The sequence below is a fragment of the Diadema setosum genome, chromosome 22 (genome assembly GCF_964275005.1).
Source record: "Diadema setosum chromosome 22, eeDiaSeto1, whole genome shotgun sequence".
Lineage (NCBI taxonomy): Eukaryota > Metazoa > Echinodermata > Echinoidea > Diadematoida > Diadematidae > Diadema > Diadema setosum.
In genome coordinates this window covers 27,067,093-27,087,280 of record NC_092706.1, presented here as the reverse complement: position 1 = coordinate 27,087,280, position 20,188 = coordinate 27,067,093, and the positions used below count along the sequence as shown (strand labels likewise).

The window sequence follows — 20,188 nt, the reverse complement described above, 5'->3', positions numbered from 1 at the left end:
TTCAATTCAATTCAAAAAGAGGTATCAAAATATCAGCACAGTGCCTGAGGCTCATTAAGGCCTCAGAATGTGCATGAAACAATTATTGTCTCACGGGGCCCATCGTATAGACATAATTAGATCATCCAGATGCCCTAAATACAGGTGTGGTGGAAATTTCACCGTGCAATTTTAACAATTGTGAAAATTTGGCCCGAATGTGGCCCGGGGGCACCCTCGGATCCGCCGTGAACAAACTTGAAACGACAGTCCGCAAGTTTGTAATTTACACATAAAATGTATCCTAGCTCTTTTATCGCTTCGACCTGCATGAATTTGTAGAGATTTTCGGGGAAATGGGACCTAGAAGTTATGAGGGTGAACATGGTGTTAACTTGAAGATATTTAGATCGTATTACCCAAGGGGAGTTACTTGCAAAGTTAGGGATATGGCGTGTCCAAGAAGAAGCCGAAAATATAAACTTTTCACGAACAACGGAAGACGCAAGACGGACCCTAGACGATGATGGTCGCAACGGCTTACTAGTACTCAAGACTTCCGCTCTGGCGGAGAGGTTTACAGCAACACTTGCCTATAGGCGCCTGGGTAAGGAATCTATGTTTTGAATACAATATTTCTGTCTTTTTTTTTCTTTTTTCTTTTTTTGCCCGATAGTCAGTTTTAGTTACATTGGGGAAGCCGGCTTGTGGGTTTAGGGCCCCGCTGATATCTGGCTTTCTACAGCAACATTTTCTAGTCATATTATTTCACTTGGAAATAACATGATACGCTAATATAATCCATACAGACACACCTCTCTTCTCCGGTAGGAATAGTACGCCTTCTGCCTCGCCAGTCGACACAGGAATTCTTTCCACATAGTCTGCTACATACGTCCTCTCCACCACCTTGGACGCTAGGACGCCTCCTTGTCCATCATGGAGCTCAAAGGTGTATGTAAATGGTCTGGTCACATCGAACTTGACCAGACGAGGACGCTTGTGCGCCACCTCTGCGACTGGTTGTTGGCTCCAGAGGAGACCCATGGGTTCCACGCCCTGGTAGCTGCCCCCAAGTGACGGGTCTGTTTGAACTGGACAGCAAGCAACAATCAACTAACAACAACGTGATGCGACTTCCCTCGCATGTTAACTAGACATCCTAGCTGTATCGCAGATGATTGACCAATTTTCCCCTCCTATTATAGGATCCAAAATGTCCTTTTTTATTCATTTTTGGAATATGTGATTAGATGTTCACGATGTGAGTCCTTCCGTATTTGTCAACAAAACTTGGGATTTTTTTTTCTTCTCATTTTTGCCATGCATATCAGCTTGGAGAGCGATTCCGATCCTACTAACCCTTTGCATGCTTTGAGTGCTGCTTGGCACAGAAAACTCCATTTACAGTGTTGGACACACTGTCAAAAGTCCTTGGCACTTAAAGGGTTAACATCTAAGGGGTTAAATGGGTTAAAGGGTTAAAGGGGTGTGAGGGGTTAAAGGGTTAAATTCTCTGTAACTTGCAGGTACAAAGTCCGACGATCATAAGCCTTCATTTTTCGTTCTTATTTCATATTCTACGTCCTGCTGGACGTCTTAAGACTTACTGTGTACTCACGCGTTAAGACTTTAAGTTATTGGGTTAACTGACGTCACAATCTTAGTCTTAACCCGTTGAGGACGGACTGACTTTGCTATTATACAACACGCATTACCCGTCTTGTCAGAGTATACTTGGGACTCGTCCTCAGGCTTTTAAACCTCCGCCTTGCCTGTTCCAAAGAGCTTTCAGTTTAATCTCAAAACATGTATAAAGATTGTTATAATTCTAATTTGCTATCTCTTAACTGATAATTATGTACATGTCCATGTTCGTGACAGTCCAAGTAATGATATTTTTCAAAGTATACAAATTCTTAATGTCCGAAGATCATAGGCTTCATCTTTCTTTCTTATTTCATATTTTACAATGTAGGCCTTCTTGACGTCTTAAGACTTACCGTGTACTCACGCGTTAAGACTTAAGTTATTGGGTTAACTGACGTCACAATCTCAGTCTTAACCCGTTGAGGACGGACTGATTTTGCTACAACACGCATTTCCCATAGACACCTGCCAGAGTATAATTGGGACTCGTCCTTAGGCTTTTAAACCTCCGCCTTGCCTGTTCCAAAGAGCTTTCAGTTTAATCTCAAAACATGTATAAAGATTATGTTATAATTCTAATTTGCTATCTCTTAAATGATAATTACGTACATGTTCGTGACAGTCCAAATAATAATATTTTCAAAGATCAGTGGGAATGCTGGGGGATGATTGTTCCAGTTCTTGTGGGATTCATCTGGAGTACATTATATATCTATTGTTAGTCCATGAGCCAAGTCTGAAAAAGCCCTTATTTTTCGATTTGGTTGCACCCCCGGAGGGCCCAAGATTTCTTGTTTCCAAAAGATAGGTACAAGTCTGTAGTTCATGGAAATGACATTTTTTACCTTGAACTCTTGATCGTTACCATGGCAACGCAGTTGATATATCACAACCTTTGGTAGTGTGTGCAATTTCATTGTCAAATCAAGAAATTGGGTTAAATAGTTCAAAGTTTATTTTTTATGAACATATTCTTAGCATATAAGTAGTATTTTGTAAGAATGTATGTTGAATAAATTTCTTGAAAAATGATTGGTTTAAATGAACATGAGTGTTGCATTATGGGTACTAATGCCGTTTGAATGTCATGTGACTCTTTTCATAGTAAGTCATATCAATGCATTGTCAAAATTTTAGTAAATGTTATTTTATTTTGGCATTATTCAATAAAAATGGACAAAATTCGTTATAACGGAGCATATTGATAAAGAATAGTGTCTAATGACTTCAATTTTCCCATATCGAGGCAGACTACCAATTTGTTACCATGGCAACTGAAGTCATGTAAAGAGCATGAAAACGTGATTCTGCCTACACAAAGCTCTAGTAAGGGCAATAATGTCTGTAGAGTGAACAGTCTTAAAACCAAAACTTCATTAAAAATTATTGACTGTCCCAATAAAGGACCAAAATGATTGACCTATGAACAATTAAATATTTTTGTCAGGTCAGTGTTCAGTGTCATTTCTAGGTCATTCTCAAGGTCATGCTCAAGGTCATGCTCAAGGTCATATGATACAGTGACATCTTGCAGTTTTATAACACGGTTATGTAATAAACACTGCAAAGAAAATAAAAAAAAATATACGATATACTAAGCAATGCTAAAGGAGCACCATGACATAAAAAATATGTTTTCAGATCATTAAAAAAGCGCCCTCTTTTGTCCAAATATGAAATAATACTTCTACATCTGAAGGAGACAAAGATGGCGGAAATATTTCTTTGATGGCATGATCCAGGTGTAAGTTGTTTTTGTCATATAAGGGAGAAAGCTAACCAGCTGATACACCACGAACAGAGAGCATTGATTACAATAGGTAAGTGTTTACAAAGTTTGTGTTAATCTTTGATCTCAATATTTAGAACTAGAAAACCAAGGTCTTGAAAGATTAGTCCCATATATTAATTTTCATGTAAGTTATATGAACTTTCATTAAAGGTTAAGCGTAGTCTTTGTTAAATCTCAGTTTGTCCAAGCTATCAAAAAGGAAATCAGTTGTTCAGATTAGGAACATTGGCATTGTGACAAATAGATAACAATTAATAGTCAGATTAAAATCATTATATCTGTATATCATCAAGATTAGGTAAAGAATACGGACTAATGCAAGAATTAGGTTCAAAACTGTTTTTTTTTTAAAATTTAGACCAAAATGTTAACTCTAAAAAGACTGGGCAATTTTGGTAGCTCGAGAGACTGGGGGGGGGGGGGCCTAAAGGGCCCCCCCCCCCTTAAGATCTCGGCCGTGGATCGCGCGATCACCACGAAAATTTGCACAATGGTAGTGTGCGATGTTCTCTACAAGATCATATGTTCAAATTTTCCAAAATAGTCTCTTTTTTTTTATTTTGATTAAATATGCTAATTTATGCAAGAAATCAGACTCTTTGATCTAAATCAGTAAATAAAGCTCCAAAAGTGCTCATTTTTGGTCTATTTATTCTTTGTGGCATTCTTAGCAAATGCACTTGAAAAAAAAATTCGGTATCAAAATTAATTTCTTATTTATTTTATTGTTTCATGAATTTCTTATGTATTTCCTTGATTTTTCGACCTTTTGTTTTTGTTGTTTTTTTAACAAAATTTGTGGCAGACACTTTTTGAAGCATAATACTCCTAAAACACATTAATTTTAGCCATTGAGAGTAAAAATAAGCATATTTATATGAACCATGTGAAAAAAAATCAATTTGCATTGACTTTGTACACAAAATCACATTTTTGAGCCATTTTCGGCCTCACATGCATGTACAAAATGTTATGTAACTTCAGAACCGTACCCCTGTGCGTCACAAATTTGGTGTCAAAATGTGCGGGAAACTTGAAAGAAAAAAGTCATAGAGCATCGCGGCGAAAGCATTGCGTGTTGCAGAGTAATCGCGCGAAATGTCGACGGGGGGGGGGGGGCCTTTTAGGCCCCCCCCCAGTCTTTTTAGGGTTAAACAAGGACCAAGATCACGATCACGTTATGAGCTGATGAATAAATATGTTATCAATACTACGATCATTGGTCTTTGCTAGTGAACAAAACCTTTTACCCTATCTTAATATTAAGATTTAGAATATGATTAAGAACATCATAAGGCTCAGGCACATATTAAATTAATATCAGGAATAAGACTTAGTGACTTAGACTGAGTCTAAGATAAAATATCAGGACCAAGATAATGGAAATGCCATGATCAAATTAAACAAAACAAAAGAAAAACCCAGTCAATGTTGGTCAAAATAAACGCTGAACAAAGTGGGAAAATACCGGAATTAAGATGATAAAATTTGATATAAAGAAAAAACATTCTGATATTTAAGAACAAAGTCAGTATGATTTAAACCAAAAGGAAGACCAGATCTAGGTCAAGGGCGCAATGGACATAGTGATCACTACTTAGTCCAAGCTACTCCTAGATTCCATGGCACAAGGTTGGCAAAGGGCCCATTGTGCCACCTCCGTGTATTTTCTTTCTTTTTCAAGCGATTGCTCTAAAATTTGGCGCAGATGTAAAACAAGTCATGATCTATATTTGGCTCCATAAGAAATTTTAATGGTATTATGGTGACCTTCAGATATTCATGATCTGAAGGTTGCCACGTGCGGCGCTATTTCATAAAACGTGCCACAAAGTAGTGAAAATGTAGACCATTTGATTTACATTTTTTTAAATTGTTTTAGCCCAAAAAATAAATAAACAACTGTCAAACAAAAATATACAGGATGTCCATTTCCATCGAAAACCTTTATTTCCACAAGCTCTTCCTTTAAATCACTTTCATAAAATCTCAGGGAATATTTCATTTAAAGTATTTTTTTTTAATTTGCACTTTATGTCACGTTTTATATCACTAGTAGATTCAATTATAAACTTGTTTGTGTATGAACTCTTTTTTTTTCAGATATGGATGCCTTTTCACTTAATGTATCCCACCAGCCGGTCAAGCGGTCAGTTGCGAGTGAGAGTACTTCTCCATCTATTCATGATGGACCACTACCTGAAAAGCAAACAACTAGAGCTAGCATTGCTCCAAGAGATCTCAGGAAATGTATCTTTTGCCAAGCAATGACCTATGTCAAGTCACACTCAGGTAGTATGGGGGCAGAGACTCTTATAACTTGCCAATCTCAGGAGGTTGCCGAAAACATCCAAAGATGATTTGATGCCTTAAATGGAATACATCAATACTGAAATAATCAAGGATATGAAGGTAATGCAGATGGCCGATCTTCTTAGGAAGTTCAAAGAGCTCCTCTTTGATGCTGGCACTGAATCTGACTATCGATCAGAAAAACTTAAAAGAAGAATAGTGAGCCACTACGGAAATCAGTTGTCTTTTTGGAATCCGAAGAATCGTTCCGAGTCTGAGATGGTATTCCTTGAAGAGGTACCAAAAGGCTCAATTGCTGAGGCAGGTGTGCAGTCTTCATCTACTTCTGTGGAAGAAGAAGCATGGAGCAGCGACATCATCTCAAATGAAAGTGAATGAAAGTGAGGGAAAAAGCTTGCAACATGTGGTAGTTATCGTACAACAGGCTCTACTTCAGGTGAATTCAGCGGTCTCCCAACCCATTAGGCCTGAAGATATAGATGAGAACAATGTTCACATTCCGAATTCTGCGTGTATAACCTGCTGGCCTGCATTATTCACGGAAAATGCAAGTTTCAAGTAGATCAATGGGTTTCTGTACCAGCTACCATCCATCGTCAAGTCCTCTCTATCAGTCAAGATCTCATACATGCCATGAGTCGGGGACGAGTAAAAACTCCAAAGCATGTGGCACTTCCTTTCATTGTTAGAACCCTAGGTGGATCTTCAGAAATGATAACTGTCTTGAACAGAATGGGTCATGGTTTGTCTCACACACAGGTAGAAGAGATGGAAACTTCGCTTGAAGAAAATGTCTCAAAGACTAACCTTACTCCAGTTTGCCAAGCATCTGACAAAATGGTGTATTTGAGACATTTTGTTGGGATATAACAGTGACCTTCAAGAAGAGACGCTCTCTGGACGTGGAACTACACACTGCACTAGTGGCATAGTACTACAAACTAGACGTCAAGAAACAGGGTTGTCACAGTCTTCCACCAATGCTCGAAACACAAAATCTGACGGCGCCGTCAACAATTGCAGGCGTTCCATTAAGCCCGAGCCAAATGCAGTGACACCGTACCAATCAGTTCCAAGGAAAGGACCAGCTAGAGAAACTAGTAGTTGATCAAGATCTTCTGACAGCATCGTCTTCTGAAAATGCTGTAGCAAGGAAAAATGATTTTGCTTGGTTCTTGACTAGGTTGGCGCCTGAGGAAGTGATGTTCCAAGCATGTGGTGACAAACATCAGAATGTCCCCAGCTGGACTGCTTTTAACAGGCTTATTCAGGAGAGCATACCAAGTCTGAGCACTATCAGCTATCGCCCGTCAATCGATGCAAGCCTGACGGTTATGTCTACTGTTTACACCTTGTTGAGTAGGGGGTGTGTGTGGCCGCATTGATGAAGAGGATTCATCCCCTATCACGTCGCAACCGGACAGTACCCCCATACCTGATTTCCCATGCCCATGACGTGAGGCCCCTTCCCACTTCCCACTTCCCTCCCCTTCCCGGCAACCGAGGAGAACTGTGCGAGACTTGGAGACTGGCTACTTGCATACTACCGGTCCAGCACTTTCAATGTGTGTGATCACCAGCCCCTACCGATGATGTCTGGTTCCCCTATGCGCCTACTCGTGGAAACGGGAGCCAAACCAGTGGCTCATCATACCCCCATACCCATCCCCATCCGTTGGCAGGATGACGTGAAGAAGGGCCTTGATCAGGACGTCCGACTCCGGTAAGCCCAGGCGTACGGTTGACTTCCAGGCACTCAATCGCCATGCTACCCGCGAGACCCACTATACACAATCCCCGTTCCACCAGGCCCGTGTGGTTCCATCTAACATGCACAAAACTCTGTTTGATGCATGGAATGGATATCACAGCGTTCCCCTTGATGTGCGGGACCGCCATCTCACCGCCTTTATCACCCCGTGGGGTCGCTATTGGTACCTCGTGGCCCCTCAGGGGTACATCGCCTCGGGGGACTGCTATAGCCGCCGGGTTGATGACATCGTGGCAGACTTCCCAGCGAAGACAAAGTGTGTGGACGACACACTCATGTAGTTGGATAGCATAGTATTCAGAATGCCTTCTTCCAGGTGGCTTGATGTATGTGGCCGCAACGGCATCACCTTGAACTCATCCAAGTTCGTCTTTGCACAGCAGACCATCGAGTTTGCCAGATTCGAGATAACCCCAGCGCCTGTCCGCCCCTGCCCGTGCTTCCTCCAGGCCATCCGCGAATTCCCCGCACCCGAGAACGTCACCGATGTCCGCAGCTGGTTCAGCCTGTAGAACAAGGTGTCCTACACCTTTGCCTCTGCAGACCAGATGCTTCCCTTCAGAAGACTCCTCAAGCCAGGCAGCCATTTTCAATGGACAGACATCCTGCAAGAGCTCTTTGATGAAGCGAAGTCCCTGATCATCGGGGAGATCCAGGAAGGTGTCACTATCTTTGACAAGGGAAGACCCACCTGCCTGGCCACGGATTGGTCAAAGGACGGGATCGGTTTTTGGCTGCTACAGAAGCACTACCTGTGCCGGAGCACCAAGCCCTTCTGCTGCAAGTCTGGTTGGCGGGTCACCCTCGTCGGCAGCCGGTTCACATCTGGGTTCTGGATGTTCTGGATGCCCTCGATAAGGCGCGTCATTTTGTCCTTGGGTGCTCTGACTTGACAGTCGCTGTGGATCACAAGCCTCTGTTGAAGATATGTGGTGATTGCTCTCTTGACACCAGCCCCAACCCCCATTTTGGCAACCTCAAGGAGAGGACCCTGCGATATTGGTTCCATGTGGTGCACATCCCGGGCCTTTGTCACACTGCGGCTGATGATCTCTTATGCCATCCTGTTAGTGAGTCCCAGCCGCTGCACCTCCTGGATGACATCGCCAACCTCCAGGGACCCACTAGTGAGTCTGGCCACGTCGAACTCCCACGTGCCATCCTAGCTGCCACCCAGTGTTGTGTGGAGGGCATGGCGGACACTCCACAGGTTTGCGCCCAGGGTACCCCCGATGACAATGCCATCGTTGAGTCGGTCACTTGGGATGACATCCTCTTAGCCACCTCCAGTGACCCCCCCCCCTTACTCGACTTGGTGGAAAATGGCTTCCCAGACTGCCGCGATGACTTACCTGTTGATCTTCGTCCCAGCCGCTACACCTCCTGGATGATATCGCCAACCTCCAGGGACCCACTAGTGAGTCTGGCCACGTCGAACTCCCACGTGCCATCCTAGCTGCCACCCAGTGTTGTGTGGAGGGCATGGCGGACACTCCACAGGTTTGCGCCCAGGGTACCCCTGATGACAATGCCATCGTTGAGTCAGTCACTTGGGATGACATCCTCTTAGCCACCTCCAGCGACCCCCCCCCCCCTTCCCCCTCTTACTCGACTTGATGGAGAATGGCTTCCCAGACTGCCGCGATGACTTACCTGTTGATCTTCGCCGGAATCACCAATTTCACGATGGTCTATCCAGTTTTGATGGGATGGTGCTCTACAACGACCGTATCGTGATTCCCTCCACTCTGCGAGAGAAGGCCCTTCGAGCCCTCCACTTGGCCAACCAAGGGGTTTCTCAAATGTGTTCCAGGGCTGAATCCTCCTTCTGGCCTGGGATGTCATCTGACATAACGGACCTGCAGGCACGATGTTCAACATGCAACTGCATGGCTCCCTCTCAGCCGTGCGCCTCGTGGTCGACTACTTCCATTATCATGGTCGGTCCTTCCTCGTGGTGGACAGATACAGCAATTGGCCGATCGTGGAAGAGGCTGCCAACGGGGCCGCCGGGCTGCGATTGCCGCATTTAGAAGCATATTCATCACCTACGGCATTAGCGATGAGCTCTCCTCTGACGGTGGGCCTGAGTTCACGTCCAACAAGACCAGGACATTTCTCCGGGCTTGGGGGTCCACCATCGCATCTCCTCTGTCACGTTTCCACACAGTAATTGCCGTGCAGAGGTCGGGGTCAAGACGGTCCAAGACGGTCAAACGTCTCATCGCCGGGAACACCACTGCTGATGGCTCCCTCGACACTGATGAATTCCAGCGTGCCATCCTGCAGTATCGGAACACTCCCGACCGTGACACTTGCCTATCCCCTGCCCAGTGTGCCTTCGGTCGGCCTATCCAGGATTTCATCCTCATCCACCCGGGCAAGTATCGTCCCCACTCAACATGGCGGGACACTCTTTCATCGCGGGAGAAGGCCTTGCGGAATAGGCACATGCGCGCTGCCGAACGTCTCTCCGCCCACACATGGGTACTCCCTCCACTTTCCGTTGGTGACGACATCCGCATCCAGAACCAAACAGGCCCCCACCTGACAAAGTGGGACAATTAGACTGGAATAGTGGTTGAAGCGCGTAAGTTCGACCAGTATGTCATCAGGGTGGACAGCTCAGGACGTGTCACACTCCATAACAGGAAGTTCCTCCGCACGTACCAGCCGGTTATCCCTTGGGCGACCCTCACCACATACCCAGGCCCCTCCGCGGTCTCGCCTCCACCTCGTGCCATTCACCCCACCACGACGTGTGGGGTGACAGCCCAAGTGATCAGCCGAAGTGATCAGCCCGTTTCCTCCGGCTCACCAAACCACGCCCCTACCTCACAGTTGCCTGTGGGCCTGGAACCTGCCCTGCTCCGTCTGTGTTCTCTTTCCATTCAATGCCCCGGGACGTAAGGAGGAGCCTCTCCCTGCAGCACCAGACGCTGACCCCTTCCCTCCCACGCTCCGACGCTCTACACCACGGAAGGCTCCATCTGGCTCATCTCCATTACTGATCAGACTTGTCACTGTTCTTTCATCTCGTTAGATAGGTGTTATTTGTTGGTTAACTTTTTGCGCGTTGGACTTCAGTTGACTTTTACTTGTTGCTCAGTTCCTTGTTATTCAGTCTTTCTGGAATCTAAGTTTTATTGCTCCAAAAGCCTTGGGTGGCATAGATAATTATTTTTATAACTTGATATATCTTTTTCCTTTTGCAGCCTCCATTGGACTTAGTGTGATTATTGCTTGATTTGAACAATCGGATATTGATAGCAAAGAGCAATACTCATTTATTGTTCTCCTCTATTTTCAAAAAATTTCATTTAAAAGGTATGTTATGTCTTTAATTGGAGTCATGGTTGTCAGTACTTTTTATAATTTTGCAGAACAGACCATATCCATCATCAGGGCAAGGAAACAAACGAAAGTATATTTATCCTCTCAAGTTCATGTATATTAAAATCAAGCATGATAATACATTATATATTTTGTAAGATATCTATTATTTTGTGCCCCTCCATCTTCATTTTCAGGTACTGAGATAATTTAGAAACAGACTTTCACCTTACGGTAAAGAAACATCCAGCATTTAATCCTCATTGAATACATTGAATGGATTATCCATATTGAAATAGACATGTATGTAGACTATCCAAGAAGAAGAATCCAAGGAACATTTGTTAATAACAGTATAGATATGCTATTCCATATTATTCTATTCTGTTCTATGTGTTGTTGTCAGTTTGGTGAAAGGGCAAATGTTGCAGATCTATGATGAATTAAAATGATGTTATTATACACCCATGTACTTGTACAGCCTTAGAGGAGGCAGTGGAAAACTTTAAGTTTTCACATACAAAACAAGGAAAAGTAGAAATTACGCGGTGTGTAATATATGTCCCCGCCGGAAGTAGCATTTTGTAGCAAAATGTACAATATAGGTCAAAAATCAAGGTCAAAGTTCAAAGAAGTCAAAGGTCAAAATTCTGTGTAGAAGTTTTGAAGCCCTCACCTAGTGCCATCACATAAAGCAAACGGAATCGAAATCGGGTTAGAAATGGCGAAGGAGTAGCATTTTGTAGCAAAATGTACAATACAGGACAAAAATCAAGGTCAAAGGTCAAAGAAGTCAAAGGTCAAAATTCTGTGTAGAAGTTTTGAAGCCCTCACCTAGTGCCATCACATAAAGCAAACGGAATCGAAATCGGGTTAGAAATGGCGGAGTAGCATTTTGTAGCAAAATGTACAATACAGGACAAAAATCAAGGTCAAAGGTCAAAGAAGTCAAAGGTCAAAATTCTGTGTAGAAGTTTTGAAGCCCTCACCTAGTGCCATCACATAAAGCAAAAGGAATCGAAATCGGGTTAGAAATGGCGAAGGAGTAGCATTTTGTAGCAAAATGTACAATACAGGACAAAAATCAAGGTCAAAGGTCAAAATTCTGTGTAGAAGTTTTGAAGCCCTCACCTAGTGCCATCACAGAAAGCAAACGGAATCGAAATCGGGTTAGAAATGGCGAAGGAGTAGCATTTTGTAGCAAAATGTACAATACAGGACAAAAATCAAGGTCAAAGGTCAAAATTCTGTGTAGAAGTTTTGAAGCCCTCACCTAGTGCCATCACATAAAGCAAACGGAATTGAAATCGGGTTAGAAATGGTGAAGGAGTAGCAGTTTGTAGCAAAATGTACAATATAGGTCAAAAATCAAGCTATCATGAATCATTTGCACTAAATACTGTTGTTGCCATGGTAACAAAAAGGAGCAATCTTTTCATTTATTTAGAAAAAACAACAACACACTTTGTAGATTGTGAACTTTAATGATTTGATCATTAGGGATTCTCGCAAAGGAACTGACTTTTATTATATAAATTAAATGCTTTGACCTTGAGTATGACCTTGAGAGTGACCTTGAGAATGACCTTGAGAAGGATTTAGAGGGTAAACAAACCAGATACCCTCTATTGAGAATACCTAAAATGCTTAATCACAATAAATAATGAGAAATGATAAGTTGAATGGTCATTATTTTACATTGTTACACATTTTAAACACAAATTTTTATCACGTGGGCCTGTTACAGAGCCAAAAGCTCTTCTTTGCACAAGAGACTCAACTTCCGTTTCCATGGTAACAACTTAGCAGACTGAGGTCATGTGGTAGAGTTAGAGTCAGCTTGCTTCCTAGTTTGTGTAGCAAACTCATAGTAGTATGTACAGTTCCTTGAAGGATTTGACAAAAACTTTATCACAAAAATTGGTGCTGAATTTGTATTAATTTTGTGATATTCAATAATTTGACCTTGAAGTGACCTTCATATCCTCGAAGAATGAGCCATGTTCATATTTATTGCAAAAATCTTTAGTAAGTTACTTAAGCCTTTATTCCAAGACAAGATTATCCTACTAATTCGATTACTTACAGAAAATTTTTACCTTTAATATATTGTCTCATTCTCTAGAAATATCATTGAATCGGCACATGGTTTAAGAGGTTGTGATATATCAACTGCGTTGCCATGGTAACGATCAAGAGTTGGAACCTAAGATCATCATTTCCGAAAAGTAGAGACTTGTACCTATCCAACGGTACCAAGATATCTTGGGCCCCCTGGGGGTGCTACGAAAATGCAATTTTCAGGCCTTGGCTCATGGACTATGTTGTGTGAAAATTATTTGCTTCAGGACGGTCTCATATTCAAGTAATGTGCAGTTTAATGTCCCGTCACTGTACAGGCATGCTAGCCTGGAACCATTAAACTGCACATTACTTGAATATGAGACCATTCTGAAGCAAATAATTTTCGCACAACAATAGATATATAATGTACTCTTAAATGAATCACACAAGAACTGGAACAATCATCCCCCAGCATTCCCACTGATTCCCACTGATCAGTTACTGACCATCCCTTTAATGTGCATTCGCGAAGTGAACTTCTTCCTTTTGTTAACTGCAGGAGGATCATTTGTGTTTACATGTGGTTTGCCTTTAGTTGGATCCACTTCTTCTACTTCTTCTTGTCATTATATTCTGTCCACGTTTTTATTTCTTTTTATCAGTATTTTCCCAAACTCTGTGCGAAATAACTGTAAATCTGAATGACGTGTCTTCTGGTGTGATTTTGCCAAATCGATGGTCATAATTATCACACGGAAGGGCACTGAGCAGGCTTCTTAATTTAGCAACCGTCACCCATATGCAGACCCTGATGCATTCCAATGCTTGATGCTATACTCGCTTATAAACTATATACCATATCATAGATCATTTTAAACTGCAAATCAAAATATTCGACAATAACTTCAAAACATATTGATATAAATTGAAAGAAAAACAAATCATTTTTGGGCCTGAGGCCTATACGTGTAAAGTGCAGTGCTGTCATACATTTTTCATACTTGTTAGTATACAATTTACAGACTACACCTTCAAACACGATGAAATGCAACTGAATCTGAACTTTTTTTTTTTTGTTTTACAGTCCCGTATCTGACAGTGCCAATGCCCTCAAGATAAAGTATAAGGTGATGGCCAATTACATAAAAATGGTTGATTATAGTCCCTTGCAGTTCGGACAAAAAAACAAAACAAACAAAAACAAACAAAAACCAAACCCTATCTCATATTTTTTTTTTATTGCCGTCCATGCAATTTTACATCGATATGATGGGTTATCATTTTTACTTTTATCTTTATTATTATTATTATTATAATTATTATTATTATTGCTACTATTGCCTAAGTCAAGGCCATGAGTAGGCTTAAAAAAAAACCACAATGATTTACAGTTGAAGGGTTTATTTGTGTATTTTTTTTCTTCCTCAAACCTCCGAGGATCGTTGTCAATGTTCCATTTTCCCTGCCTATCATTGGTTACCTCTTTGTCACGCTATTATAGTTTTGTTTCCTGTCGTGCCGTGTCGTCAAGTCAGTTTTTTTTTTCCCTACAAGTATAGATAGTCCTATTGCTGTCCCAGTCTTGTCTCGTGTTAATTAGTTTGCTTGATGTTGCTGTTTTAAATCAATCTTTGCACCCGATCTTTTTATCCAAGAGGGTCCAACACTCTACAAGCTCTGTCTTTTAAGTGGGTCCGTCCGTTTTTTCACACAATGCATATTGACAATTATTTCATTTTCGTTACTTCAGCAACTATTGTAATGTATTCTTATTGTAAGTTTTCAATTATTGTTTTCTTTGTATAAATTTACATGCATCATTTTTGTCACTGGAGAAAGTGAGATTTATGTTAATATGTTATTTTATCGTGAAAAAAAAAAAGAAATAAATTTGAACTGACCTGAATTTGAACCATAAATTCGATCGACACTATTAAGGGACCTTTAAATGCCACTATGTTATTCAATAATGAAGACCATTTTTTTATATATATAGTTCAATAAGTTTAATTTTTGTCCAAATGCCGACCTTGAATAGTTTCCAAACTTCCAAAATGACATCTCCAAGCTTCACTTACGTATAATGTAGTAGTGTCTAAAATGGATGCGCCCGCATACAAAAACAGTTTGATGTTAAATGGAATTCAAAATGTTGTTAACATTGGTTACTGCCGAAGCACATGCATAGTCTATAATGACAAAATCAAGGACTTGCAAATACAATATGAAAAGTTGTTTGTTTGGTTTTTTTCGCATCTCCGCTCCATTATGAGTGTGCAAGATTCTTTACGACATCGAATTTACTTTTACAGCGTTTCTCCATTCTGACTGAGTGGAGGTCGCCAAGAAAGTATTTTGTCAAATATTACCCAGTAATATCTTTGTCGCTTCTGAGGAAACTGTTACTGTCCTTGCAAATCTAAGTCGGTTTTGACGTATTTCAGATTATTGCAGAGAAGGACAGGATTTTATTTTTCTCAAGGACATAACCAGGTCCACAAGAAGGACACCATAAATCTAAGTCGTTTATCAACTTTAAGTTCAAATTAATGTCGTGTCCGGACTTCCATATTACAAGATTACCCGCACAAATCAAATTGTGGATATTTGGTAAAGTGAGGATGTCCTTCAATATAATATCCTGAAAAAAAGTAAGGGGCTAAAAAGAAAAAAAAACAACAACAAAACAAATATCGACTGCTTTATTTCGGTTCATGGAAAACTATAATTTGCCCTCGGTGATTTCTCAACAGTACCATGTCCCTCGACTTCGTCTCGGGGCATAGCACTGTTTAGAAATCACCTCGGTAAAAACAGGTTTACTACCCCTCTCTGAAGCAGTCGATATTTGTATACTATCTTATGGCAGGTCATTTTGCGAATGCACAGTACTAGATGATAACATTCCCTGTCTAGTCGTGATTTAACAAATGATTTCTAAGGAGAAAAAAAAACCAAATCATTAGTTTTATATAGTTTGATATTTCTCAACAGAAATTTCTTTTTTTTTACCCTCTATAATTTTCTATGAAACAAGACAATAAAATCAGTTGGCAAGACAATTACGTGTTTTTGGCATCCTTATTCTCTTTGAATATCGGAATTGAAATCATTTGCTAGCATTTGCGTTTTCAACGCAAAAACAAACGCCTTACACACAAGGTTTCATGCTATTTTTTTTCTCGTGCCACTTCCGGGGTAAAAAAGTGTGTGTGTGTGTGTGGGGGGGGGGGGGGAGTGGTGACACCCTATGTATATATTCCTATGTGGGGGGGGGGGGGGTGGGGGCCCGAGCGCCCCCCCCCCCCCCCCCCCCCGTTGGCGCCGGCCCTTGCTCCTTGAAATGCTTGAATGTAGGTTCTATCAAGATTATTGTGGATAGATTTTACCTATATCATGTTTTGTGATGACGTACATTACCGAACAATAAATACCTTTCACAGTGCCGTCACCTGCAGCCCTGTATTGGCCACTCGCCTGATACTCGTATTTCCCATTTTCTGTGTGGACCTTTGCGGTAAGCGTGACCATCTGTCCCGGCTGCAAGCCCCAGCACCTGATGTCCATCAACTCATCTGCGAGGCCCGACTCCGGCGTGATGCTGAGAATGGGACCAGCATCCGTACATTCTCTGGTGATGCTGGACGAAGTAGTCTCACGCCTTGTCATGGCGGAAACACCGGCCTGAAGAGATGGTACCTCACGCAAGACCATCCTAAGTCTTGCAATGCTCATCATAATTATGATTATGTCCCACCCTAAATCCACAGAAAACAAATCATGTGAAAGTTGAATAACTTCGACTTTCCTTGCAAGTATTTATCAGATAATTTCATACATTAAAGTCCCTATAATGAGAACAGTCTGTATTAATTTAGATGTGGCACAGCAATCTTGAAAACTAGGACAAGTTTACCTGTCCACTGCCCTTAAAGGAAAACCAACCCCAAAGAGAAATGTGAATTGAGTAAAAGCAGCAACGTGGAACACATCAGTGAAAGTTTGAAGAAAATCGGACAATCGATGCAAAAGTTATGATTTTTTTTTTTAAGTTTTGGTGTTGGAACTGCTGGACAAGGAGACTACTAGAGGTTATAACGTATTTGTGGACAATTTAAAGAAAATATCAGGGCAATTCCACAGAAATGCACTTTTCTAGCACAATGAAAGAGCACTTGACTAACCGCTTTCAGAAAGCAGGGGGTGATGGAATGTATAATTTTCATGAAAAGGGAATTTTTGTGGAATTCCCTTTGTGTATTTTCTTTATATTGTTCATATTGTTGTCCACACATACACACGTCACAATCTAGTAGTCTCCTCATCAAGCGGTTCCAACACCAAAATTTGAAAAATTGATAAATTTTGCATCGATTGTCCGATTTTCCTCAAACATTCACTGATGTGTTCCACTAATGTTGCTGCTTTCACTCAAACAATCCACATTTCTCTTTGAGTTTAGGTTTCCTTTAATGCGGAACAGGTGTGTTAAGTCTATGAGTGAAATGCTACATTGTAGCATACCGAATAAACTTATTTTACTTCATTGTGGAGACAGTAAAAAATGCCCTAGTTTTTGCTCTGTGTTTGTTTGTTTGTTTGTTTTTTATTGTTGTTGTAGTCACTCCCAAATCTATTTCTTTGTTAGGTGTTTTTTTTTTTGTCTACTTTTCATGGTGAGGTGATGAGAAACCTCTCATAAAATATGCAAGAGCATGTAGTTTAAAGAGGAATTCAACGTTTATTTGATGAAAATCGGTTTTAAAATGGCTTAGATATCCAAAAAGAACAATCCTGATAAAAGGTGGGACCCACCTTTTATTACGGTTGCTTTATTTTACTATATGCTTTTGGATGTTTCAGCCATTCCAAAACCTCTTTCCGTCAAATAAACCCCTCATAATCAGAATGCTCTGTTCTATACTATTTCATCAGTGGTTTCTTGGTATCTCACAAAAAGTCAAAAGCCCAATCCTCATCTCAACCCATACCATACCATGAAGCAGCCCTTTAATAACTTTCATCTGTCTTTCTTTAAGCATTTTTTCCTTGACCACGATATTGACTTTCTCCATTGGTTTGTTCCATATAATATTCTTTGAAAATGACTGGTATGGCTTGCTTGTTTCGACAAGACACTCATTCCAGCGTCATTTTATGAAATCAGCCATGAAAATAAGCGTTTCTTACCGATGAATCTTTATGTATTCTAAAAAGATATGTGTAAGAAATTTGACCCGTACGTTTGGCATATTTTAAACAAAAAAGGGATTTTTAAAGTTAATACTGGTATTATACTTTTTAATTGTGATATACAAATTCGTAACAGGATCTTCAAACAAGATTATCGGCCTACTGGGCATATAAAACCTGACCCCATTAAAAAATACACACACACACACACACACACACACTGTGCGGTAATGTCCTGAACATCCGCCACGAATACCTGACTTCACAACCTCTCATGAAACTAGTGGCTTCTTGAACTATGCAATTTATCTAAATCTTCGGAAGGAGGGATTGGTATGCCAAACTGGGCTGTCAGAATTACCAACACTGCCAAGTTGGGCATGATTAACGAAAGCTAAATAATAATAATAATAATAATAATAATAATAATAATAATAATAATAAACAGCTTGGCAGTTTATAACAAAGTACCGATTATATGGAATTAGTCAGTTTACTTCAGTGTAATTCATATCAATCATAGATCAATATAAAGACACCAATTAAAGTAACATGTGTCGATCATTACTATCCGTGTAAATAATATAAGATAATGGAATAGGAAACGAGAAGAAAGTACGGTAGTTATTGTAAGACATTCGTCCGTGAATGTTACAACGTATATCTTTTACATGTTACTAATAATAAAAGCAAACTAGATTGGCTCAGAAAACGCAACTTATCATAAACCCCTTACATGCACAAACACGCACACACACGTTTCATAGTATAAAACAAAGCAATCCTGGGTATTTGAAGAGTTACCAGGAGTGTGAGAAAACAAATAATTTTTCAATTGTGCTTTCAATTTGTAATTGATGTTTCGTTAGGCAGGGTGAAAAAATATTGATTTATGGCAGAGACCTAGCTGGAGAACCATACTTAAATAGCAATTAGTTTTTGGAAAATTTTGAGATTCAATTTTTTTTTGTTGTTGCATATTAGAAAGTTAAGAATTGAATTAATCTACAAACATTTGATCATTAATTAACTTATCACCTTTTGAAAAAAATAACCATGGTGTTGACGTTTTTCTCTTTTCCAATGTAAATCATTAATAGCTTCCATGCTTAAGAACTGTTACTTATATTCCTCTATAAATCACAATCAACTCCTTTTCTTGCTGTCTGTATTATTGAATTCAATCTATTTCCATACTTATGTTAATTTTCATTTTTTCTTTCTCTTTTGCTATCAAGTCTTATTCATTTTATTATATCAATACATTTTAATGGGGAGCATGCCTTCATTCAGAGATTTGAGGAAATTTTTTAATCAATTTTAGGAGGGAAATACTGGAATCATAATTATCTTCATGTTTACTAACAAATGAATATCATCCACAACTCTTGAGCTATGATTGAAGTGATTTTAAACTTGGAGTATATTTCTGTGTTTTATATATTAATGTATAGAATATAATGTATATAATTACATAGTGTTTATAATGTGTGTCTATATGTGTGTATTTGTCTGTATATATATATATATATATATTGTAACAAAATGATATTTATTTTGTGTAGAGTGTAGTGCATTTCCTTTGGAATTTGTGCGAAACTATTGTTAGAGCGAAATTTGTTCATAGATATTCAGTAACACAATGTAGTCGTGGTTACTTTGTGCTGATTTATACATGTAACAAGCTATGCATTCTAAAAGAGTGTTTGAATTGTTCCTTTAAGTCAGCCTTCTGTATTGATGATTATTTGTCAATTAGTGGTTTTTGTGGAGATTCAGATAGTGATAAAAAGTATGGATGATAAGTGCAGCGATAATTCCTACAGTAAGTTCAAAGTTGTGTTACAGAGGTTTGACACACACATTTAGCATTGTGTGTGTATACGTGTGTATACAGGTTGGCCATATGACACATTTTAGACAATTAATGTTGATTAATTAGTAAACCTGATCAGTTATGGGACTGAATATGGTGTTGATGTTTGATTTAAATGATTTCAATCAAACTGTGAAGAGTTTAAAGGGATAGCTTAACTCTGTGTAAAACTAAAGAAAGAATAAAGGAAATTTTAGGAGAAATTGATAACCATGCC

At 40.1% G+C, this 20,188-nt stretch overlaps 1 protein-coding gene across 1 annotated transcript in view; it reads right to left on the bottom strand.

Moving 5' to 3' along the window:
* LOC140245267 (acyl-coenzyme A amino acid N-acyltransferase 2-like) overlaps positions 1-16,616 on the bottom strand; it is a 27,107-nt gene extending 10,491 nt beyond the window's left edge. The window contains exons 1-2 of the mRNA XM_072324851.1: positions 16,337-16,616; positions 795-1,073 (exon numbers count right to left, since the gene is read on the bottom strand). Of these exons, the coding sequence (XP_072180952.1) occupies positions 795-1,073; positions 16,337-16,616 (559 nt within the window). The remainder of the gene's footprint in view (positions 1-794; positions 1,074-16,336) is intronic.
* Between the last annotated feature and the right edge of the window lie 3,572 nt (positions 16,617-20,188).